Raw genomic sequence first — 20496 nt, 5'->3', positions numbered from 1 at the left:
AGACTAACCGTATGGGAATAACTTTGCAGCCATACAGTCTCCACAGCACTTCCCTCAAAACATTGTGCATGCTGTCCGTCCCTACCTGAGCTCCACCTTTCCACTGCACTGCTACACCATGCTCTGTAAGACAATACACACAGTACAAAGACAGCAATGAAGTATTATTAACATTCGTATCACTACAAGTATTATAGACAATAACTCAAACTGATAATTAAAAGTTGAAAACCAAGTAATGTATTCATTTACTATTTGGTTACTTTAAACAAAACACAGTTTATAGAAGCTGAATGACATGAAAAATAAAGTACAAACTTTGAGGGTGCTATGGTAGTGTGTTAATAGAGAGATGCCACAGATGTGTTTGGGGAGCGGTTTAATACTATACTTTTTTAAGTTTAATACATCACAAGTTTAATGCTTATGTAATATGACATATTTTAGTTCATCTGGCCCGAGTCCTGGTTAGGGCATATGACCATTGTCACTACAGTATTGAAAAATAAGAAAATTGTGTTTGGCTTATACTGTAAATCCTTATTATTACCAAGATTTGATATATCTGGCAATTACTACCTAACAAAATGATATACCTTGAAATTATGCATAAAAATCTAGCATTGAATGTAATTAAACACTTCACTCTGGCAGGCTGCTCAGTGGCTCCCTACTGCTAGCCACCTGAAAGGCTCTAGACACGTAATAGAAAACTGACTGCACACCAGTGGCCAAAATGTGCGTGCAGGGAGCAGGGGAATTTATACATAACAAAACAAAAAAGTTAGAAATTTGAATTGAATTTTAAATGTAATACTGTAAATACAACTGTTAATATGAAACTAAACCTACTTATCAAAAAGACAAACATGGGATAATATGGTGTCTAGGTCCATCATTCCTCTCTAGCATTGCCAATCACTTCCATCTTTAATGTGTTGGTACAGCATTAACTTGTTTCAGTTACAGTACTGTCACTATATTTTTCAGCTGTAATTCCTTCTTTATTACAAACCTGAGTATTTCTTGTAAGCATCTTTCCACAAGTTCTTGTTATTAGAGGTTGCTACATAATGAAGCAGCTGGGAGTAGGAAACATCGGCCATTAGTCCAGGAGAATGGCCAGAATTTCGTGCTAAAGGATACACCTGGGTTTCATTTTTTGGAATGACCTGGAAAACATTACAAATAAAATTTAAAAACTCTACTACCTTCATGACTAGAGCAGTTTAAAATACTATACACATTTGATTGGTTGATATGCTAAATATAAAAATTAATTATTTTTACCACTTTCTTCTGATTTAGTCTCTAGCTACAGATACTGAACACTCTTAAACTAATCACTCATTATGCATATAATACTAGGGAAGAAACTCAGAACTAAATTTCCAGCATCTTAATAGATTACTATACAGCATATTCCATAGCATCTTGTTGTTCCATATCCATCTGTGGTATAGCCTGTTGTAGTTGTTATATCTGTCACCTTTTGTTTTTATGTACATTTTGATTCTACTGTATTTGAAGGGAAATAGTCATTTTGTGAGTATGAAATTTTGAGTGAAATGAAAAAAAATGGCTTTGGCAAATTTAGGCTTTTACTGTATCACACCTATTTGTCCATTGCATGTTAGGTTCAGTTTAGATTATGCTGGAGTGAGTGTTGCAGCCAATTGACACCAGCTCACCTGAATTAACACCCGCTGCCACAAGTCGCCTATCCTCTCTCCAAGCTGCAAGGCTGACTGAATCTCTGCTGCACTAAGGGTGTCATGTAGCATTGGGATATAAAATGTTCCATCTCTTACTACTGCCCTGAAGAAAAAGGAAAATCAGAAGCTAACATCACACATATATCAATGAATTACTGAAGGCATTAAGAGTTTAACACAAGCAATAAAATGCCACGCTGTCTAGCGGGCGAATCGCCATGCTGATGATGACTTATGGTATAATTGAAGACATAATTGATGACTTGTGGTATATTAATTGAAGTGGAACAATAACTGTTGATGACTTGTGGTTTATTATCTGGTAATAACTTGTGAAGTATAATATCTCATGATGATAATTAGTAATGGTAATTAAGACAAACAGTGCAGTAATGCATTAATTTCAGAATAAGTGTTTCAAGTCTCACCTTATCCATGGATAATATATATAGGCCTCAACTGTATCAGGCAGTGGTCCTTGGCAGCAGTAGTGAGGGGGCAAGTGGAGCGACTGACTCACAACCTCAATCAATCCGGCTGCCATGCTGCAGATCTAAAACTGCACATGAATATAATATACAATTAGCATCACATATTTTAGACAAATAGCGATGTAGCATTAATCGTTCTTATTAACCTCTCTCTGCCTGTGCACAAAATATAAAATATATATATAACTTTTCTTAAAATAGTAAATTAATATGCAAAAAAGTAAGGAAAATTAAAGAAAAACTGAATATACATATGTAATGTCTTTCTGGGTTTTGTACAACTGCATAGCCACATGGCACCGGGGTCATATACTCACTGTACCATAATGTTTCTTAATTCAACAAGATAAATTTTCCTCCGTATAATTTAACACATTCACAATAAATGTGCCACAAACAAATATTAGTAAACAGTATTATTTTACCATGACATGGGCAAGTGCTGTTTACACTCCGGGTTCTATATTCTAGTGTCCTAAAGACAACCAACAGTGCACCAGCAAATAGTATCCCTGATTTCTGAGGGATTTCTGGTTATGTGATGGTTGATGCTGGGGTAGGAATGGCACACAACTAGCATGACACCTGCACCAACAGATCTATCAGAGGCCCTACATCAATCAAGACAACTTATCATATATGCTGGCCCCTACCCTTAGAAGAGACTCCTGCAAGCCTCTGCGACAGAACATCCTGTCACCCATGAGTATGACATAGCATCAGATTCTTAGATACAGCCCTCACCTGACTCAAAAATAGACATTTGTGACCCCACAGTGCATCTCTCTCATCTCCGATTGATCGACTTTTCCTACTGACAGTGATGCCCCAATCAGAATGATGCCATAAACATCTGCTATACTGGCCAAGGTTTTAAACTACATATACAAGGCCTCTCAGACATTTCCAAATCCTCTGTCTCACCATTCACATTCTCAGAGATCGAGCTGGTGCGACAACACAAAATATGTGAATCCTAGCCCACATTTTCCGCCTCATCGGAAACTTCCCGCCGCTTGAAGAGGCTGTAGGGGGCCACAATCCCTTTAATAACATTCCCAAGCCCAAGCCTGGTCAGTGAAGACTCTAAATCAACAGCAGGTTCCATACTGAACTGTCACTTGGGAGAACAGACGTCATGAGACAAGGAACAACCGAGTCAATAGTGGAACAGCTTACTTATGCAGGTGTTAATATGGGCACCAGAGGTAGTGCACCACCCTCATAGCAGTTCTTGTACCGTAATATTATTTGAGAGGTTAAATGTCTGGGCTCTCCATCTGGCTCTGGCGTCGTCCCGTGACAGCTGATCACAGGGTGTAAACAAACACGATTAGGCATTATACCTTTACCAATGGTCTTCCTCCACACCAAACGTTCATATGACATTATTTACGTATTTAATTTTAATCTTACTATTTATTAATTTTAATAAAAATTACATTTATTTAATATTTAACAAATATACAGCTGATTACAAATAATTTAATACAAAAATGTTATGTCCAACACCAACTTCGGGAAATTTGGGGGAAATTTAAATATGCGGCTGCTCGCTAGATATTTACCTGAATTTACCTGAGGGCCATCATCCTCAGTGGCCTCGACGGGGACAAGAAGCCACGGCTTGTCAAAGCTCCTCCCTAATGTTTCCGAGGATGTTTTTTTTTCTAACTGGATTTTGAACTGAAGTAATTTAATACCCTTGGCGTTTACTGCTTCGGCGGATATGGGTAAAACACCTCTCCTGCTCATCAAGATTGTAACTTGCTTAGCTAAATGAATTGTGGGGTTCAGTCCCTGAGCCCATTATGTGCCTCTGTAACCCTTTCCACTACCGCCCACAAGATGGGTATGGGGTGGTTACCTTGAGGTGCTCCCGGGGCTTAGCGACCCCGCGGCCCGGTCGTCGACCAGGGGGTACATAATAAATAAACTATAAACTATAAACTAACTGTTTCCAGTCCTAGAACACAGGTTTGTTCGATTGATTTTTTTTTTATTATCAAGCTTAGCAATGTGTTGTTATCCTATTCTATATAAAGGATTTTAGAGTGTAGATAAAGAACAAGCTAATTTTGTAACTAATATGCAAAACTATTAACTAGCTCATTAGGTAACTAGCTCTTCAGGTAACTAATAACTAGCCCATCAAGACTGTAATTAACTTAGCTAAATGAATTTTTGGGTTCAATCCCAGAGCCCATTATGTGCCCCTGTAATCTTTTCCACTACCACCCACAGGATGGGTATGGGGTGCATAATAAATAAACTAAATTAAAATGAGTTCATCTAATATCACCATCTCACAGGATGGTTAGTCATACATGGAATCAGGCGAGGACATGAAATGCGAGACTGATCTATTAGCCTGCACTATCAAAATCTATGTACAACATAAGAATATCTTCCAATATTCCTGAGTGTATGAAGTAATTACAGAGCTCAAAGTACCTCATACAATTTGGTCTAAAATCATTGATAACAAGGCAATCAGAGATATAGTGTTGGAGAGTATGTCCCAGCTCTTGTTCACATAGTTTACAATTGGAATGTTCACCAGGATTCATTACCTGCAGCCACCTGCCATAGATATCGATATTCCAGTCTAATTCTGGTAATTACAATATTACTCTGTATTGTGGATGTTTTGTGATGCCCGTACATATAATTCTCAGTTCTAAACATATGAATGAAAAATATGTCAGTATACATGCATCATGTGGACCTGCGTTAGAGACTTAGACATACCCTGGGAGTCTATAGTATGGGATGGAATCACACTACACCCATGGAGAAGTGGCAGACTGTTGGTGTGGGACTATACTTGCGTGTCCACCTTTACAATATATCACTCTGTAAGTCAACAGGAGCCGCGGTCACTTACACACAGATCAAACAAGTACAGGGAGATGGAACTTTGTTCCAATAGAATCTGATACACTAAGTCCAGTTGTTGAGTGTGTAAGGAGGTTTCTCAAGGCTCTCGGTCTCAAGCTCATTGAAATAATACGAGACGCTAGAGCGGCAGGCTTCCTTTTCCAGCGCCTCAGTGTGGCGATCCATAGAGGAAATCCCGCTGCGTCCTCGGTTCCTGCCCGGCGTCGGAGGAGTTCAAGGAAATCTACAGTCTCTAGGAAACAAACTTCCCTGTATTTCATTTTAATGTTCACATTTTATAACCAATACGGTATTTAACGGTGTGACCTTGTCTATAATAATAAAGTGTATAATAATAATAATAAAAAGGGGTGGTACGAGAAGCAAATTATCATTCGAGTTTAGAGTCTAACAAGTTTTTCTCTGAATGCTCTTTATTCCTCTTTTCGTGGCTATATATAGCCCCCAAAATATTTTCTCATTGATATATAATGCTATTATTTCTTTGTGATTATATATATATATATATATATATATATATATATATATATATATATATATATATATATATATATATATATATATATATATGATATTATTATTATATTTCTCGAAGATTGTCAGTAATTATAACTGCACTTTACTGACTAACAATCACAAATGGTGTAGGAATATTAGCGACAATAATAATAAGCTTTTTTTTAAACAGTTTAATTTTGTCATAGAATCATGAGGTCATATTTAATAACCTAGATGAATGACACACTAATACTCCAGTGACACAGTACCTACACCAGTAAGACACACTACACCTATAGGTACTACAGTGACACTTTATCTACACCAGTAAGCAACATAGACACTATTCAGGTGTAGCAGTGGTAGGCCAGGCGAGGCTACACAGCAGTTGACGCCGCGAGGGCGGAGGTCCAGCCGCGAGGGTGGAGGTCCAGCCGCTAGTAATCAAAGTCTCTGGAGATGTGGAAGTGTTGGTCGGCTTCACAGTCTTCTCCCTCGCACGCCGCCACTATACCAACAAACATTAACAACAATCATTAGTCACTCCTCAAAAACCATTAGTCACTCCTCAACAATCATTAGTCACGCCCTCAACAATCACGTGCTTTGCCTCACTACACTAACAATTTGGGCCCAAATTTATTTACATGGCCAGAATGTTACAAGATGTTTCAGCATGTAATATTTACCAGAAGTTCAGAACACAAAATACTTAACAGAATATACTCGACTGTACTTGACTGAGTCGCTGCATTATCTCAACAATTCCTTCAGACTCTTGGTATCAACATATTATTAAATTTACTAAATAAATAACCAGCTAAATATGCAATAGTTAAACATTATCAAATTACTATTCTTAGGCCTACAAAAAACTCGTATTAGTTGAATAAATGATTATTAGTAGACTTATATACTACTGGTACAAGATCTTGTTAATGATTAACAGTTGAACTGCATTTCCAGTCTTACGTATAAAGTGCAATAATAGCAAATTTGATGCAATAATATGGAAGTTGACACACGAGAGGTGAGGACTGACCGGGAAGGCAGGCGCCATGACACTCCCTCACGCGACGAGGGGCGTTCTTCTCTCGACACTCGCTCCTGGCTACCACCAGGTGCGGGAGGTTCCGGCCGCCGCTGGACACCGCCAGGTTCCCGCCCGCGTCCTCTTCTTCTACTATCTCGATGGCACAATCCACACGCCGGAACTGGACGCCGGCGCCGCAAGCCTCGCTACACGGACCCCATGCACTCGTACTCCACCTGCACACACACACACACACAGGTTGCTTAGTTTACCACAGGAAGTCTCCGTATAGATTTGAGAGGAAGATATGCAGCACCTGAGGGAGCTTCGACGAGCTTCCATGTGCGCATGCACGGACACGCACACACACACGACATGTGTGTGTGTGTGTGTGTGTGTGTGTGTGTGTGTGTGTGTGTGTGTGTGTGTGTGTGTGTGTGTGTGTGTGTGTGTGTGTACTCACCTATTTGTCCTTGCGGGGATTGAGCTTTGGCTCTTTGGACCCGCCTCTCAACCGTCAATCATCTGTACATCAGTTGATTGACGGTCGAGAGGCGGGACCAAAGAGCCAGAGCTCAACCCCCGCAAGCACAAGTAGGTGAGTACACACACACACACACACACACACACACACACACACACACACACACACACACACACACACACACACACACAATTACATTCTGATTTTTAATCAGAGTTCTAAAATGCTAAAATGAAATGGTGTAACAACTATAATACAGTATTAAGATACCTAAAAATCTATGTGGAGATGCGTTTGAAATTAAGTGTACCTGGGGCGTCGACACGCGGGCATGTGACAGTGTTCCAGCCGCTCCTGAGGGAGGGTGTAGCCCTGGCAGGCGTCCTCGCTCACCAACTCGTCAGATATGACGTCCACACATTCCATCTGTATGAGGCGCACTCCCTGCCCACACGTCACACTGCACGCCCCCACCTTCGTCCGTGGCATCGCCTGCACCGTGTACCCAGAACGGGGTATCAATACCCACATAGGGTGGGGAAAGGGGGGGTATCAATACCCACATAGGGTGGGGAAGGGGGGGTATCAATACCCACATAGGGTGAGGAAGGGGGGGTATCAATACCCACAAGTAGTCGGGAGCGGGGGTATCACTACTAATAAGTAAGGAAAGCAGGGGTTTCAATGACCACAAGTAATGTAAAAGTGGGTATGAATACCCTGAAGTAAGGAGAGCAGGGCATCAATAGCCACAAGTAATGGGGGAGGAGGGTATCTCTAACAACAAAGCACACCTCTACCAGTTGATACTATGAACAACCTCCAACTTATGCTTCAATCTAAGACACACAAGTTCCCTAAAGGAATGCAAGCAATATAGTTCTCATCGTACAATAACGTACCTCGGGTGCATTAAGCGGTAAAAACACGTCGTTCTGCCCCACATACTCCTGGAGGGCTTCACCGAGGACGCTGTCATCATCACCTGCCTGGGCAGTGTCAGGGGAAGTGGTGTCACGACTTGATGGTTCACGGTAGTTGCTCGCCCACTCTCTCGAACGAAGATTCGCGGGTGAAGAGCGTCTAGTTTCCTCTTGTATTACACTCAGTTCATGGGACAGGCTTCTCTTGGAAAGATTAGCATCAAAATCTAGTGTATATTCCTTCTCCAGTATTTCTCTGATATCTTTGTTTTTGGTTATTTTGTCTAAAGCATATGGTTTTTCTAGCCATTTAATTGTGGGTTCACCTGTATAATCTTTCTCTTTCGTCTGAGCCGTGTACGTGAAAGCAATGTTATTACTATGGATAACAATGGTGACGGGCAAACATGTATCGTCGCCGATGGTGCCAGACTCAGCCCCCGGGCGGCAGGCCTCCAGGCTGGAGTGCCAAGCTGAGGGAATTAACCTGCACAAGCTTGCTGAGTCTTCTAAAGTACTGTTGAGAAAACTGAGAGTGTCAAACAGGAGAAAGTTGAGGAATTGCTCCTCTGGCTTACAGAAGAGACATGGCGGTGGCTGGGAAGGTTTCTTCAGAGGCACCTTTGTAACCGTACTGTCTATTAAGTCGATGAAGAGAACATACTCTGGACACTGATTCTCAGAACCACAGTTGAATAGATCGTGTAATGAAGGAGCTAAGAACGGACAAACAAATTCTGGAAGGTTTTCCAGTTCTTTGGGAAACTTAATTTTTAAATCACACTTAAGAAAACTGGACCCGGATGACGTATTCGTTGAACTGGTAAATGGTACAATTAAACTTTCTCCTTGTTCATGCTCTGCACTTCTCATCAGAGAGTAAGACTTGCCCTTCAGCTCCACTGTTTTGTTCACGTAGTCGCCGTCTTTCACCTGAACATAAGTCAAGTTAGAATATGACTCCTTCACAACAATCTTGTGAGGCGCACACTGTGCATCTGAATCAATGGGTGGACAGTACAGAGGTACTTCAAGGAACTGCGGAATGGCCAGGCACGCACGAAGGTCTTTTATAGGACTAATCAACTTGTCAATCATTTGATCAGTGATACTCATGACCTTGTCAGAGGTGAGACTGTAGCTACCGAAGACGCAAGACTTGGTCACCTTCTCCAGCTCCGACATTCGTATCGGTACTTTGGTCAGATTTCCCGACACGAGGTCAACGTACAGATCGTATTCCGAACATTGCCGGCCACAGTTAAAGAGAGCCTGGTAAGCTGGCGCCAGAAATGGACAGATGGCTCGAGGGATCGTTCTCACGATGTTAGGATCGAAGATGGTGAGGTTACAGGAGCAGTCATACGGAGGTACTGTAGGGGGCGCTGCCGGGGTTGTAGCCGGCGGTGGTGGGGGGCCAGTCGGAACACCTGGTTCAAAGGTGCCTGGCTCTTCGGTAGAGGTAGGTATGATGGTAGTTGGTGGTGGTGATTCAGTGGTGGATGGTGGTGATTCAGTGATGGATGGTGGTGATTCACTGGTTGATGGTGGTGACTCACTGGTTGATGGTGGTGATTCACTGGTTGAAGGTGGTGATTCACTGGTTGATGGTGGTGATTCACTGGTTGATGGTGGTGATTCACTGGTTGATGGTGGTGACTCAGTGGTTGATGGTGGTGATTCACTGGTTGATGGTGGTGATTCAGTGGTTGATGGTGGTGATTCACTGGTTGATGGTGGTGATTCAGTGGTTGATGGTGGTGATTCACTGGTTGATGGTGGTGATTCACTGGTGGATGGTGGTGATTCAGTGATGGATGGTGGTGATTCACTGGTTGATGGTGACTCACTGGTTGATGGTGACTCACTGGTTGATGGTGACTCACTGGTTGATGGTGACTCAGTGGTTGACGGCGGTGACTCACTGGTTGATGGCGACTCAGTGGTTGCCGGCGGTGACTCACTGGTTGATGGTGACTCACTGGTTGATGGTGACTCACTGGTTGATGGTGGTGATCCACTGGTTGACGGCGGTGATCCAATGGTTGACGGCGGTGATCCAATGGTTGACGGTGGTAAGCCACTGGCTGTGAATGACACTGAATGTAATAATAACAAAAAAACAATAATTTTATTAATAAATAATTATGAAAAGAAGGCGCCAAGGCGGGGACATCATGTGTGTCACCTGCGTGGCGGGAGATTCAAATGGCCCTAAATATCACCCAAGAATCCAAGATGACAGTACGAGAACAAAAATGACACAAGATGAGGGCCATCACAGGTATCAGTCACCAAGGGTTCTATCACAGGGACAAGTGACTCACAGGGACAAGTGACTCACAGGGACAAATTACTCACAGGGACAAGTGACCCAGAGGGACATTTGGAAAGCAAGACGTACAATCACCCCAAAAAATCTTGACTCTCAACAAGGAGGTGCATGACTGTAAGAGAGGGGAAAATACAGTTCGCTACACAGCCTAGTCAGAGCCGCGTCCCACCGTCTATGGCAGAAGGAAGGATAAAAGAAACTGGGAATATCAGGAACAGTTGGAGGGAGGGGGGACTGCTGTACGCGGCATAACCGCGGAAGTGACCACGGCGAGCATTGAGTATCAGCTCCTGGAGACATACACAAAGTAGTGACTGCTGCGAGATCAAAAGATGTGATTTATTAAAAATTGTCATAAAAACAGCGTGTGTTCCATTGAAGAGTATACGATGCCCAACCACTTCGGTGTACGTGCCCAACCACTTCAATTCTGTCGAAGTAACAGGATTCGTCGGGATCAAATCCTGCCCCGCTCAGGATTCGAACCCGGAATTCCCGATTGTGAGTCGGAAACGAACTCAACTGTATTACCGAGACCCCCTTAAGCTATCTTGCCACATTTAACGTGTAAATTAGATGTGTCTAACACTATGAGGTGTCTGGCAAGGTCACCGGTGTCCAGACTGTGGTCACTCACGTGTTAACGCAGATGTGTCAGGGTGACTGTACCGGTGAAGCTTCACCAGGTCAGCCTCCGGGCGGCATTCGCCCGATATACACACCCTGTGGGAGCCGCAGAAGGAGCCCTCGAGGGCGGGGTGGGCCGGCCTGGTCACCACGCCGTTCGTGCAGTACAGGTACTCGCACAAATCCTACGAACCCAAAACAAAAACATTAATTTAATTTTTGTGTTCACTTTCCCGTTAGTTCAGTGTTATTTGTATTAATTGAATTATGCTAATAAACAAAGATTACAATTTAGAAATATAAAATGCTCAAAATATATTAGCTAAAATATATATTTGGACGTATTATAATATTAAATATATGAATAAATTATTAAATTAGTGAAGAGGATAAACAATCTAATCGATATTTTTGTGTATTATGTAACTTGTCGTGTCAGTAACTGGCGCTTTACTTTAACTTTCCGTTGCACTGTTTGATGGTGAACACTTGTGGCGTGTTCACTATGTTCACTCTCATAACGTGTTCACCATCCCCGGAATCTTTTCCATTACCTCAATCTCACTGTCACCAACCTACCCATCACCACCATGGTCACCATCATCACTACTATCCCCATCTCCACCGTCACCAAAGGCCTGTCCCCCTATCCCTTTCCGCCTGTCCAAAAACCCCGGCCAGTTGAACCATTCCTGACTTTCTACAACAATCTTACCCCTCTAGCCTCTCCAAGCAACAGCCTGGTGGACCAAACTCTCACAAGTCAAGTCTAGCCCCGGGCCGGGCTTGGGGAGTAGAAGAACTCCCAGAACCCCATCAACCAGGTATCAACACTCAGCTCAAGCCTGCAGCTGCCACCACAACCACGTAAACATTCCCCCAGTGGCGCCTTCGCCACTTCCTTCGTCAACAGTGTTGATACAGCAGCAGCAGCAGAGTGGAGGGATACTCACGAACTTGGTGAGGGCCGGGTAGTAGTCCCTGCCGAAGAGAGCATTGCACTGCTCGGGCAGAGGAAACTCGTATCCAGGGGTCCGTTTAAGGATAGCTTCCAGCTCTACTGTGTTCTCTGGAACAAAGTGATATAGTTTACAATATGTGCGGGATAGGATTAATGTGGCGTAGTTTGACATTATCTGATTATAAGTTGGTTATGGATTGTACACTAGAATTACTGGAGTTACTCTGGATTCTCTGCTAACAACACTTTGTTATGGATCCCCGTGAACGTAATTTAAAGCCTCCTCCACATATCGTATTCCACGGGTGTTGTCGACCTCTTGAGAACCACCGGGTCCGCCACTCCCTGACCAAACATTTCGTGGGTTTAGAGGCTATCTGCCAGCCCAGGTGGTGAAGGGTAGGGCAGGTGGTGATGGGAGGAGAAGGTGACGAAGGGTAGGGCAGGTGGTGATGGGAGGAGGAGGTGACGAAGGGTATGGGAGGTAGTGAAGTGAGAGGTGAGAGAAGGCCTGGGAGGAGCACCACCACCGTCTCACTGCAGTAACTCACCCCGGGGTCCTCCCGCCCTGCCGCCGCCGCCATCTCTGCCTCCCCCGCCGTCATCAAGACACGAAGATTTACTGAAACATATTAGACTTTTGGAATATACTATATCACTCCAACATACTTTGGAATATACCATATTACTTCGCAACATACGACGCAATACACATGTATCATATCATTCTGGAAAATATCATATTAGTTGATAGACCCAGAACTAAACACCAAACCAAATATCTTCAATTCGAAGAAGCTCAATTAAAACATTCTCAAGTGAGCTACGTCCAAAACATCTTACTCTAGAGTTCATCTCCTCTACAACCTTTACACTATGACTAGATGTAGAAGTCACTTACAACGTAGGTAACCTTCGTGACTCCGAAGTCTCAGAGCTTATTGCTAGTTCTCTCAACTCCTACGTTCGCTCCTCTCTATGTGTTTCATAACATTCCGTAGAGTTGCAATTAGTGTATAAAGATTATAGTGTCACAATCAGAGTTAGAACTGTTATTACATTCGCTGCTGAGGGTGACTAACCTGTGTGTATAGTGAGCATGATACTGTGAGAGTGAGTGTATAGTGAGCATGATACTGTGAGTGAGAGTGAGTATAGTGAGCGTGACACTGTGAGAGTGAGTGTGCTCACCTGAGGAAGGAGTGGACCACATTGACGGAGCAGGTGGACCAGGTCGTCTTGCCTGGCCCCACAGATGGCGACATGATGTACTTGCTACTGCTACACTGTTGAGCGTCCCCCTGCCCATCATGGTTCATTCCCAGGCTAAAGGACATCAATAAATTATTAGAACAGTCGATAATGTGGCCTAACAAACCAACAATTATAGTCCCTGAGAGAGGGGCTAAACTAATAGGGCCGCGCCGAGGAGCGGAGTGTGGACTGGAAGGCGCAGGGAGTAATCAAAAGCAACTATTAGGAAAACTCTTTAACCAAGCAAGTGAACGGATCAAAAGTGAGATGAGGGAGGAGCTCAAGAAAACGTCGAGGGAATGATAAACAACCCCGAAGAGTTAGCTGAAGTGAGCAAAGAAGAAAAGAAGGAGCCACCAGGAACAGGAAGTAAACAGTTTTCACCACTGTTTACTGCCTGTTCCTGGTGGTAAAGTGGGTTTTCACCACTCTTCCCAACTTTCTTAGTTGTACTCTCAAAGTGTAACTGAAAATATATTCATGCATGCTAATTGTGATGGATGTTTATAACTTGAGCATTTACAAGCACTTTAATTTATTCTGTGGTTAAGTATTCAAGAGGCCAGCACACGAGGGCATGCACTCTAGCAGATCTCTGCCTGCATAGATGTAACCCTGCCCTTGAACCTCAGACCAAGATGTATATATGATAAAATTGAAACTGAATGACCACGTCCGTGGAAGACAACAAACTAATCAATCAATGCATGACAAACCATTCTGTGAGATGAGGATATTATTAATATAACTATTATATTAGGTGCACATAGAGAGCTCTTGATCTAAACTCTATAAACTGCTACATATAACAGGGCAGCAGTACAGAGATGTCTGCTTAAGGTCATTAATACCCCCCACTAACCCTGAGTGTTGACCTCTGAGCCACCCACTTACTTGTGACCCATCTCGTGAGCGACGACGTACACAGCAATGAACGAGCGACCCTCGTTCATGGTGCAAGAAATGTCAGGCCGACACATGCCTCCCACCCAGGCCAGGCCTATCACCGACGGGTTTCCAGCCGAAGTCAGATCCAAACTGCGGCGCCACCACCAACCCCAAAGGCACAGGGACAAAAAAAATGATTAAATACAATATTTGCTGTGGCATTTATTTCATAATAACGTTAATTGCAATCTCAAATATGCGTCTTGAGAGAATGATTGAATGCCTCACCCTGAGAGCATGATGGCATGGTCCCAGTGCTCGGGGTCGCCCTCGCTGGCCGGGTTCCTTTGCTGCTGCCAGGCGCAGAAGGAGGTGAGGTAGGCGCCGATGTCCCCCCCGCCGTTGTTTGGACCATCGCCTGACGTGAGAATGTCCAGACGCACCACCCGGATGTCAATGACGAAGCCCTGAAGCTCCTCCTGGTGGTAGATCCCTTGTATCTGGTGTGGAGGAAGAAGCTCTTCACTTCACTTGCCAAACCCTTTATTTTCACATGTGTGTGTGTGTTGGGTGTCTAATGTTCAGCCACCGTCATTGTGGTGTTTTCTCCAAGCTATCAGTCAATATATTTATCAATCATTAAAATACATTTAGATTTCAGTGTACAGGGTGAAGCTAATGTACAATGACAGAGATGGAGATGCAAAAGGACAGACAGAGACAGATACATAGACACATAGATGAAGAGAGAGACAGACGGAGTGCAACCTTATGGGGTCCTAGACCAGTGTAATAGGCTTCATTTTTTATATGCTATTACTTACAGCATTAACGAGTGTGAGAATATAGTTGACCATCTTGGATTTGTCAGAACTATCCACCCGCTCTGGGAAGTTTTGATAGAAGACGTTGTCAGCGAAGACAGCCAGTTCCAGGGACTTCCTGACGACTACGGATACCGGCTGGGCCTCGACGGTGTGGTTGTGGAGGTCTGGCTCGTTCTCCAGCCCCGCCGACCCTTCGCCCTTCACCAAGTAGTAAATAACAACTGGTAATGTAATTGATATAATTTTTAACAACCCTAATAGTCCTAAAAAAATTCTACCTGGAACATTTTTTAGAACCCCTTGCGTCGTCTGCAGCACCTCACAGGACCCTAGGAGGTGCTGGCTACAACCCAGGTCCAGGTACAGAAGAGGCGCCATGAATATCAACAGGTGGGTGAAACGAAGAGATCGTCCGACATCTTTCATTCCTACTGTGGGGGTCACATCTTTGAAATTTGTCTTGCAAAGTAAAATTTGCAAATTAACAAAATTAAAAAGTTAAAACTTAAATTAGACACAATTTGTTCGATATTGATTTTTAAAAATACGAAAAGAGTACCACCTCTGGCTGGAAGAAGGGGGACCCATAGCCTCGGAAGAAACCACACATAACGCATTGGAGGGAATGTAGGTCCCCTCCAATACAGTTTCTGTGTGCTTTTCTCCTACCACCCCCTTCCTTTTTTTTTTTTTTTTTTTCTTTATTGTGTATTTAAAGGTTACAAAACATACAAGACAAATGCCATAGACAAACATACAAGACAAATTTTTATATACTGTACTGCCATATTTTCACACACACACACACACACACACACACACACACACACACACACACACACACACACACACACACACACACACACACACACACACACACACACACAGGACCAACCTGATATCTCTCCGCGCCATGCTGGAGGTCAATCCCTGGCGCAAGCTCAGACACGTTCCGAACTCGTCCCCTCATGTCGTGCTCAGCTGAAGAAAATTATACAAATTAGTACTCAGTGAGATACAGTGCTCGGTATAGATCAAATTTTGTGGGTAGGGGTATAGGGTAGGCCTACTCAGTGATGTAGAATGAAGAGTAGACCAACTCAGTGAGGTAGAGTGAAGGGTACAGGCCTACTCAGAGGGATAAATCAGTACAGAGACGACCTACTCACGGCCAGTGGCGCAGACTGCAAGGTCCGCCTCGTCTTCCCGCCGCCTCCGTCTGTGCACCGGAACTTCATCTTTTCTTGAGATTTGCAAGATGTGCAAGCCGTACTCGCCCTCCTGGGAAGGGGGGAGGTCAAGGGTCAACTGCATATCGCATGAAAAGATCCATATTGAGCACAATGTTCGTGTTACGCTATAGACAAGGAGTACAGATTCATCGCTTTCCCAGGAGGTTGATTTACACAAATGTTAGCCCTCTTTTAGAGTGTAAAAACTACAATGAACGACCAGACAAAAACACTTTGACGTACCAGACAAAATAATGTGGAGAGCAAGAAGACAATGATTCAATTAAAGCTTAAATAGATAAATGTATATAAATGGTTGTATATTATAATTGGCTTAATTTATACAAGAAACAATTTTAAAATAATGGGACCTCATTTATCATTAGATTTCTACTTCATGTATTATATTTGGAAATTATACTTTGCAAAATTTCAAATAAAAATTGTAAGCACATTTTATTTTATTCAAGGAAAATAAAATATTATATGTCCCCAGACCACTTGTGTAAGAGGACCATCGTGACTTGTGACAAGAGCTACAGCTCAACACGTCACATCGTTGGAGAGACGACACCAAGTTGGACGTTGGAGAGACGACATCAGGTGGTCGTTTACCCACAGAGCAACAGTATCATGAGCTTCCCGCCGGCTCGCTACCCCACGCCACGACCACAACAAGCACATATAAAGGTACCTGCCACTCACATACGACCCTGGACTTACTATACATCACATGCCTAATAAATCTAGAATCGTAAACCGTACACAAAACATAACTTAATGTAACTTGTTATTGTTGTATGTACATCTTATTACAAGCATGAAAGGTAAACACTCACAGTGGGGTTAGAGTGATGCTGGAGAGTGTGGTTAGGCGAGGCAGAGTAGTCAGGCTGGCGAGTGTCAGGAGGAGGAGGAGGAAGGTACTGGTCCACCACCGGCAGGAGACGTCTGGGTAGTGGGTGTAGTGTGGCCAGCTGCTCTGGCGTGATGATGATACCATCCTGGGGACCACACATCACCAGTACAGTATACTTCATAGAGTAATTCTGATACCATATGAATAATTTGGTAAGATATTATATTCATGAAACGCTGGGAGAAATAATTGATTACTAAAAGTAGCACACCGACACGTACGTGCCTTCTCCGAGACGTGCTGCCCCTGCCGACACGTACGTGCCCCCTACCGACACGTGCATGCCCCCTGCCGATACGTACATGCCCCCTACCGACACGTGCCCCCTGCCGACACGTACCCCCTACGACACGCAGCTTTGAGCAGGCCATCCGGTAAATCATTCCGGTGCACCAGCTTCAAGTGATCAAGCTACACCTCCTCTAGTTAGAAACAATAAGTGGCAGGAGTCTCAGAGCGGGAGTGACGCCCGACTTACCAAGCCTTCAGTATCACAGTTGTTGACAGTGATGACGTGGGAGGAGTTGGCGGCACGAAAATGACAGCGGTCCGGCACTACCTCGACCAGTTCAACGTCAACGTACACTCCGGAACCCAGATGGGGCGCGACCAGGCCTCTCACGGGCGCCACCACGGAGTCCACGCTCAGGACCGGAGAGCTGTGGCAGTTAAGGATTCCACTTGCAACAAATAAAGTAATACACTGTTGACCACGACCACACACTAGAAGGTGAAGGTGACGACGACGTTTCGGTCCGTCCTGGACCATTCTCAAGTCGATTTGAGAATGGTCCAGGACGGACCGAAACGTCGTCGTCCCTTCACCTTCTAGTGTGTGGGCTGGTCAACTTACTTTAGCCACGTTATTGTGACTCATCGCCTGCTAAAGTAATACACCTTTATATCTTACAAGCACCAGCGTATGCTAATTGCCAAATATATGTCTAAAACTACGAATATAGCAGATATATATGTCTAAAACTGAGCAGTGACTGACCTGATGAGGAACCGCATGTAGCCATCAGTCTTGTTATGGCCGCCGTCTGGTGAAAGTCTTGGTCTTACTAAATAAAAGACTGGGTCAGGAACGTCACCGAAGAAGTGGTGGCGTTCATGGGGTGTCATCTCCCTCAAGAGAGCCTGGATGGACACGATAATGGAGTCAATAACACGACAAAATATATTAAGAGACAACTGTATATGTGTTAGTTCCGTTGTTAAGACCATGGCGAGTGTAAGTGGACTCATGTTCCGTTGTTCAGACCATGGCCAGTGTTAAGTGGACTCATGTTCCAATTATGAAGATATTAATTTTCATTTACATTCTGATATATCATGAAAGGCGAACAGTAAAGGACATGATTGATATATGCAAATGGATGAGAGTGTATAGCAAGGCAGTTTCTAATATTATACATTATATATCAACACAAAACAGTGGATGCAAAAATGATATGTATAGATCCGGGAAAGGCCCGATTTAATAGTGGTTTAGACATGAGAGCGTTGATTTATGGAACACATTGTCAGCTCAGGTTTACCCAAACACGTTATAAACGGGCAGACAGGTCTTTTGCAATTTAATTTGTTAAGTACTTAAGATATACCGGCTAGCACAGCCATTTACAGGACTGGTGCAGAAAAGGTACACTGACCTGCTTAAGCAGAGTGTCGCTGCTGCTGACTGCTAAAGTCTCCAGCTCGATGACCTGCAGCCCAAGATAAAGTCCAAGGAGGACTATGACACAAGTCCCTCGACCTCTGGCGGTCATCCTGACGAGAGGCTTCTCCTTGCCAGACTACAGCAGGTGGTTGGGGCAGTGAAGGAGTGTCCAAAGCACCATTCACCTCTTGGAGCTGTGGCTCTGTGACCTCGGCTACTCCCAGTTAACCCTTTTATCACTGGACGTGACCTGACCGCTGGAGACTGTGGGCGGTGAAGGTATAGGGAGGATCCTCCCACCCCCTCTCACCTGGCCGGCCACTACGCCCCCTTCTCACCTGGCCGGCCACTACGCCCCCTTCTCACCTGGCCGGCCACTACGCCCCCCTCTCACCTGCAAGTTTCAGCGTTATGGTTATACAACAAGACCAAACTATCAGCTCTGGTAAGAATTTATGAAAAATGTCTTCATCCAGAAGTCTAATAGTGACATATAAAGCAGGTTACTGAAAACCTTGACACAAGAGCCTAACCAAACCAAACTAGGCCAAACATTGCCTCACCTGGAGAACTATATACTCCTAACTTACTCCTGAGCTGACTGGTATATAATCGCCTGCTGGTATACCCGCATCTGTCTCTTAGATAATATATTACAAAACTCTAGGTCTGGGAATAATTCAATACATGGGTTCTATACTTAAACGATTATATCATTGTCAATTTATTTCTATTACTCTCCTTCATTCATAATGTTTCTGATCTATCTTACTTGGAAGAGTTACCCCATTAAGCGGTAATACAGTCGGGTACGTTCTCGACGCATCATCGAGAATTCAGGGATCGAATCCCAGGCGGGACAGCAATGGTTGGGCACACTTTCTTTCACCTAATGCCTCTGTTCACCTAGCAATAAGTAGGTACTCAGGAGTTAGTCTTCTTGTGGGGGGTTGCATCCTGGGCGGGGTCAGTAATTTGACCTGGTGGGGGTGGGGTGGGGGGGGGTAATCTCGATAAAAGCCAAATGTGTATGAATACACTCTGGCTTCCTGTCCCCCCGACACAATAAATTATTATTATAAGCTTCTATATGTTCACAAATTTGTCTACATTATGCCTGAGACGTTCTGTATTAGTGACTTAGTCCTTGTGTTGGTCTTACCTATAGCAATCCTCCACTGTTCTTGTATCTTATGTATGTATGTATGTATGTATGTATGTATGTATGTATGTATGTATGTATGTATGTATGTATGTATGTATGTATGTATGTATGTATGTATATATGTATCTATGTATGTATGTATCTATATATGTATCTATGTATGTATGTGTATGAATAAATGCACGTTTGCCTAAATAAATGATTATAATCATTACTGCATGTATAAGGGTGGTAAAGAGCGAAGCACAAGAAGGAGGAAGTGACATGTGGTGTTATCTGAGACATCAGCGACTCTTAATAGTTCAGGGCGGGGAGCCGCGCCTCAAGTGAGGTCTCCAGGGGGACGCCAGAGCCCACATGCTCACCTTTACTGCTATTTCTGGCCTGGTTATTAAGTGCTTTTTATTGGTTAATTAAGGACCCCTTGACTCCTCACTCTAGGCCTAGGCTCGGCTGTGTACCTCTGGGAGTTTCCAACTTCCTTGGATTTTTACTTAAATTTACCTGAGGGGGCCATTATCTCCCTAGTGACCTCGACGGGGTCAGGAAGCCGGCAGCTTGTCAAAGGTTTCACCATTGT

General features: G+C 43.7%; 2 protein-coding genes across 3 annotated transcripts in view; both read right to left on the bottom strand.

The window, feature by feature from the left end:
• Wdr81 (WD repeat domain 81) overlaps window positions 1-3529 on the bottom strand; it is a 45099-nt gene extending 41570 nt beyond the window's left edge. For both annotated transcript variants that reach the window (XM_045737375.2, XM_045737376.2), the window contains exons 1-5: window positions 3386-3529; window positions 2144-2274; window positions 1692-1818; window positions 1016-1172; window positions 9-123 (exon numbers count right to left, since the gene is read on the bottom strand). In XM_045737375.2, the coding sequence (XP_045593331.1) occupies window positions 9-123; window positions 1016-1172; window positions 1692-1818; window positions 2144-2259 (515 nt within the window). In that variant the 5' untranslated portion in view covers window positions 2260-2274; window positions 3386-3529. The remainder of the gene's footprint in view (window positions 1-8; window positions 124-1015; window positions 1173-1691; window positions 1819-2143; window positions 2275-3385) is intronic.
• Window positions 3530-5805: 2276 nt separating this feature from the next.
• Window positions 5806-19053, bottom strand: LOC123755080 (uncharacterized). Its single transcript, XM_069332576.1, has 17 exons — window positions 18744-19053; window positions 18086-18228; window positions 17567-17747; window positions 17009-17173; window positions 16107-16218; window positions 15833-15918; window positions 14935-15432; window positions 14399-14610; window positions 14117-14260; window positions 13160-13294; window positions 12565-12590; window positions 11961-12148; window positions 11018-11192; window positions 8025-10132; window positions 7433-7614; window positions 6648-6874; window positions 5806-6113 (listed from the first exon to the last, which is right to left on the bottom strand). Exons 1-17 carry the CDS (start codon window positions 18858-18860, stop codon window positions 6043-6045), a joined length of 4770 nt encoding a protein of 1589 aa, XP_069188677.1. The 5' UTR covers window positions 18861-19053; the 3' UTR covers window positions 5806-6042.
• Between the last annotated feature and the right edge of the window lie 1443 nt (window positions 19054-20496).

This window comes from Procambarus clarkii, chromosome 28 (genome assembly GCF_040958095.1).
Source record: "Procambarus clarkii isolate CNS0578487 chromosome 28, FALCON_Pclarkii_2.0, whole genome shotgun sequence".
Classification (NCBI taxonomy): domain Eukaryota; kingdom Metazoa; phylum Arthropoda; class Malacostraca; order Decapoda; family Cambaridae; genus Procambarus; species Procambarus clarkii.
Note: the sequence above shows the minus strand (reverse complement) of the source record. Positions and strands in the feature narration are given on the sequence as shown.